The sequence below is a fragment of the Capsicum annuum genome, chromosome 10 (genome assembly GCF_002878395.1).
Source record: "Capsicum annuum cultivar UCD-10X-F1 chromosome 10, UCD10Xv1.1, whole genome shotgun sequence".
NCBI lineage: Eukaryota > Viridiplantae > Streptophyta > Magnoliopsida > Solanales > Solanaceae > Capsicum > Capsicum annuum.
Window position 1 is genome coordinate 189,917,188 of NC_061120.1, and position 5,709 is coordinate 189,922,896.

The following is a 5,709-nucleotide window of genomic DNA, read 5'->3' on the forward strand; positions in this document are numbered from 1 at the left end:
GTTACAAGTGCAATGGTGGGGATCAAATGGAGAAAACAAATACTATAACTTTGGAATTTGTCTAGTGTGCAACAAAATTTGCATTCTACTTTCTTTCTACTCTTTTTTGCATTTATCCCCGATGCTCCTCCTTAGATCTATGAAAATTCTCCTCTTCTATTTTTCAGGTAATGGTTGTGGAATAAATTTTATCATCAATTACAGCATTTCAATTTTATAATTTCAATTTCTGAATTTTGTTATTTCAATATTGTTGTATTTTGTTGTATCAATATTAATGGAAAATTCGAGAATTGTGTCAAATTATTTTGAATTTGATTATTTCATTGTTAAACAAAACATGCTAAATATATGATAGAATCGTTAGAAGGAACCTCTTAGAGACTAAATCTTAGTTAATACACATATACATTTTCTTTTTTGAAATAGACTATACATTAAAGAAAAAGAAAAGAAGAATAAACATGTAGAAGAATATTCATAAAATATGATAATAGTGATTCTATATTAGTTTGTTTGCACCTCAATTATTTCACTTTGACAGACTCCCAATAAAACTTTATAATTTGTTCAATTATTTCACTTTGACAGACTCCCAATAAAACTTTATAATTTGTTCAAGAAATAACAATCTTGAAAGATGAGGCAAGTAAATCACCACTTTTACAATTACACCATTTAAGGAGGGATTTCCTAAGTTTATTGGTGATGTAAGGAGTTTTCATGATTTAGCAAGTTTCTCTAATAGGAGATTTGTTAGACTTTAGCACTATAGCTTCACCATTGACCCTATGAATAAGAAAATTTCTCTTTTTATTGGGATGAAGAACAAGAGAAAGCTTTTTATGGCTTTAAAAATGAGCCAAGTAAATCATCCCTTTTACAATTCTATACTGCTGCAAATTGCTTTGAGAATTGGTTAAAAATCACTACATCTAGCTGGGAAATACAAGATAGCATGGTAGAAGTGTGTATCAAGAGAGAATGATCACCTAAGATGAAAAATATTACTACTAGCAAGACTTTCAAGTGCAACATGAACAATTTATCACTTTTACAATTAGCCAACAACCCATCGAAAGAAACGGACATACAGAACCAATCAAGCAAGTAATAATACGCTGTAAATCTATATAGTATAATATATATTCCCAGGACCAAACGTGTATCTTCTGAACCATGAAGGCATTGTGCTACATACACCAATTCAGTGAAATCTTTTATGTAGGTGCTACAGTTGAAGGAAGAAAGATTCAGTTTTTCTACTCAATCTGTATCCATACTTCAGCAGTGTAAACAACAGTCATTTAAACTGAGGAATCAGATTCTTTGGCATCTTTGCAATCCAATGCTCTCCGATAAGTTCAGTTCTCCCAGGGAAACTGAATTTCTTACAATCTTCTCTGACTGAGTTACGCTAGAGCCTCTCTTAACCAACAAGTCCATGCGGAAACCTTAAAACAGGACTGACACTTTACTCTTGCCGTTGTTAACAAGAAAGATGAGCAACTTCCGGTAATTGTAAAGCCTTAAATCGAGTTCCTGGCATAAAAGAAAATAACATGAGGAAACAAAATAAGGGTCAGTTCCAATGAGGTACAAACAGGGAACTATAAACTTTGTTTCAAAAAGAACATAAACTTTACTTTTACCTGGAAAAAATTAAGTCAAAAAAATTATCAGTTCATTTGATCAACCACATTATTGTTTTTCTTTCTTTTTTGGGTGGGTGATCCACTATGTTTTGTTTCCTTGAAAAGGACTACTCTTTATCACAACGACTAACACACAATAATGAACTCAAGAAGCAACAATCATGAAATCACTACTGTAAAGGGAAGGTTGCTATCAAGGTAATCTATAGACCGAGTAAGTATGACACTCTGTATAAGTCAGAATCACAATGATCAATGTGATACTCCAAATAGCTTGGAGTTCCATAAACCAGAATCTCAATAAGTCAGCTGATAATTTTTGCAAATTCAGGTCATTGTTGAGTCAGGCAAAACAGATTTTGCTTCTGAGTGTACTTCATGTATAAGTTTCAAGATACAATTACACAAGTAATATGGAAATATCTTCACGGGCGAGATAGCTATATCCTGGCTGTTAAATATGTATGCGGAGAAAGGATAACTAGACGACTGAAGCACAATAAAAATAGTACCAAGTGAGCTAATAGATCCTCTTGCTGTCATATCAAATATACAAGTTAAGTCACCATTTTTTTTTTGCCTTTTTGGAACTATTGTTAAAAAAGGAACATTGTATATACAGGTAACTATGGAATTCAAGGAGGTAAGATTGACAAACTAGGAAAAAAAGAAGTAAACGACAAGAAGAAAGATTAGCAACTCCAAAACAAGCATGTATAGATACAATAATCCTACTCAATTAAGACATGAAGCAAAATCATTGTGAAAGAAAATCAGATAGACATCAAGAAGACTAGAGACAGAGAAAACACTTCTTCATGTCAATATATTAGCATAAGTACAGTAAGCATTCTGATGATAAATGACACAAGTGATTAATAACAAATGCGACAAATTTAACAATTAAACAAAAGAAACACCGAGGACCTTGGATTTCAGTACAGGCGAAGTAAGCTCCTCCCATTTGGCCTACTTTGTGCAGGTAAACCTCTCCGGCTGCCTCTCATGGGAGCAAAATGGAACCGCAAGAACCCATTATCGATATGATTAGGCGAATACCTTGCACTCCGATTCCTCTCCAACACGAAATCATCTTTCTTTTTACCATTGCCATTAGTATCAATACCAAGATTCCTCACAGTTCCAAAAGATCCACCAATATTAGTTGAATTTCTCCAACTAACACTGCTATTACTCCTAAACATATTCCTATTAAGACCCCCTTTTCCATCACCATTTGTCTCCCTCCTTATGTCATGCCAAGATCCCGAAAATGACCTCTCCACTCCATTTGATCTACTATACCTGTCATCTTCCTCGTCTTTGTTTCCATTACTTTTCTTATGTATAAAACCCCATATATTCCACGCCCATTTCTTCGACTTTTTTGATCCCTTCCGCTCCCCATTTCCCATCCCGGAAGCACTATCCTTAAACCCCGTCAATTCAAAAGTCTCCGAGAAATCATCCCTTAAAGAATTCGAATTTGAATTGGATATCGAATTCAAATCCCTCTCAGGCAAAACTTTAGCATTAGACACTGCCTTCATCTCATCAATTTCTGCCACTACAGCAGCTGCTGTTTTCCTAATTGAGTTAGATCTATCAAGGCTCTTCCTTCTCCTCGAAGACGAATCCAAGTAATAGTCCCTAGTTTGAGCTGACCCTCCAGGCATATCAGTTTCCTCAACTGAAACACGCGATTCTTCAACCGGAATTTGATCATCTGCACGTTGAACATGCAGTACTGGTGCATCTTCTATCACTGAAACCATAGGTGGAACTCTCGGAATGCTCCTTCCCATGAAGTGAACATCACACGAAGCTCGTGGCTCATCAAAGGAATACCTAGGATCATCAACACTAATCCTCCCAATATCGAGAGAAAATCGAGGTTCAGTGTCACAAGACCTCCTCCCAAACCCATAATCCGCAATCTCAGACTGTGTATCCCTAAATTTCCTCGAAATAGGCTTCTCCAATGACAGTGTTGATGAGTTCTCGCAATGGTTTCGCTTTTTTGCCTTCTGTTTCCTCCTCCAGTTGTGCCATTTCTTGCTGAAAACTGATGCAGCTGACAAGAAACTACCCGCAATTTCCTTCAAGTCCCTTCCTCCACCTCCAGGCTTTTTCACCTGTGAATCGAGATCTATATGATCTTTCATTGGCTTCAACAATATATCCCCATTCACCACCTCTTCTTCTTCGACAATTTCTGAAACGACCTGACTGCTTTCTACAGGGGACTCTTCAGTTATCTCGTTCACCACATTCCCGTTACCAGTGTTGCTGATTTGATCAGTTTCTGACTCTTCGATTACAGACTTATTAACAACAGCAGCATCACCAGTAGTCTCCCCGCCGTCGATGGAAAATAAGGAAGAGAGCGTACTCCTCACACGAACGTCACAAGACTTACGTTGAGGCTCAAAGTACCCACCCAAGAAGCTTAACCCCTCGTTTTTAGAAGCGGAAAATGACTTAGTACGACGAAGTTCAGGGAAAAATGAAGTGGGTTTAGAGGTGGGTTTAGGAGGAAGAGTAATAGCAGAAGTTTTAGTAAAAAGGGCCTTAATAGCAGAAGAAGTAGAAGGGCGACCAGTGCTAATGGTGTTATTAGAGACAGTTTGATCTAAGGTGGTGAGGCGTTCACACAGACATTCAGGACAAAATCCAGTGAAATCTTCATCGGGGTGTTTGTCACAACTGAATGAAGAACGAGGTGGCTGCGGTGGAGGCAGTGGTGGAGGGGGCTGTGTTGGGTCAGTAGTAGTGGGATTCATTCATACCAAATGGTAATATGCAATGCGGAGTATGGACATGTTAAAGCAAGCCGCAGATGCAAAGACAAAAATGAAATAGTGTGTGAATTTGTTGGGAGAGCCTTTGGGTTTTCTGAATAAATGGGTAAAGTGAAAGACACAAAAGGAGAAGGGGATTGAAGGGAAAAATATTGAGAAAGAAAAAAGAAGAATGTTCTCTTCTTCCTTCTCTTTTCCTACACAACGGACACTCTTTCATCTTTTTAAGAAATATTATTTATAAATATAATTTGTTTGACCAAACATTGTATTCTTGTCTTTAAATTATTTCATGTTTTCATAGCGATGAACATTGTATTCTTGTCTTTAAATTATTTCGTGTTATCATAGTATCGTATTTTTCGAGGGGAAAAAAACGGAGGCATGATTTTTAGTCAAAATATTTTCATTATTTTTGTGTTTAACTTTGGATGACAGATGCGTTCAAGTAATAGATAAAATTATATCCATTATGATCAGAATGTGGAAATAGCCCCATGCACAAATATAATGTAAGATATTGTTATGATTGACACTTTTCCAAACTCCACGCATAGTAAATACTTTATTGCAAAGAGCTATCCTTTTTGTGTACCTTTTATTACACAATGAGAGTCCTTAGAAGTTTATTAAGCTAAGATAAAATGGTCAAAAGGCCCCAAAAATTATTTTTTTTTCTTGATAACTAACATAATTTTATTAATCACCAAAGTAACCATTACAGATCAAAGCACAGTTTAACAAACTCAGTTGCTGGCTATACTCACATTCAAGGTGAATTTGAAAACGCTGGACATCGGTCAAAAGCATATTCATATAAACGTAGGAACAAGAACTAGTACCAAGAGAGAAGTTGTCTTTGATAAGGATGGAGTTTGGGTTGATACAAAAGCATTCGTAGTGAAAGACTACGCAGGACAAGATAAAAGAGTGCTGGAATATCAAAATAGATATCTTAAAAGAGAGGTTGTGACATCTTATTCTATGTCATTTGCTTTCTTTAGGACTAGACTAACAAAAAATGAATCTGTTAATGAAACTTACAGATTTGATCAAGAGGAAGAAACTTAGAATATCGTAGCCGCTCATGCTTATTTTGGCCGATTGGTCTGGAAATATGCTAGTTTCAAGTCAACATCAAAATAGGTCAAGGGCGCGTCGGAACGGTCGGTAGCTGCTTAGTCTCATCCGAGAGTTTAATCTCCTTACTCCTTACTGCTTTTTTCAAAGAAAAAAAGAAGGGGGTCGATTTA

The 5,709-nt window shown here is 36.3% G+C and overlaps 1 protein-coding gene across 1 annotated transcript; it reads right to left on the bottom strand.

The window, feature by feature from the left end:
* Nucleotides 1–985: 985 nt before the first annotated feature.
* Nucleotides 986–4,749, bottom strand: LOC107852915 (protein OCTOPUS). Its single transcript, XM_016697948.2, has 2 exons — nt 2,583–4,749; nt 986–1,542 (listed from the first exon to the last, which is right to left on the bottom strand). Exon 1 carries the CDS (start codon nt 4,436–4,438, stop codon nt 2,591–2,593), a length of 1,848 nt encoding a protein of 615 aa, XP_016553434.1. The 5' UTR covers nt 4,439–4,749; the 3' UTR covers nt 986–1,542; nt 2,583–2,590.
* Between the last annotated feature and the right edge of the window lie 960 nt (nt 4,750–5,709).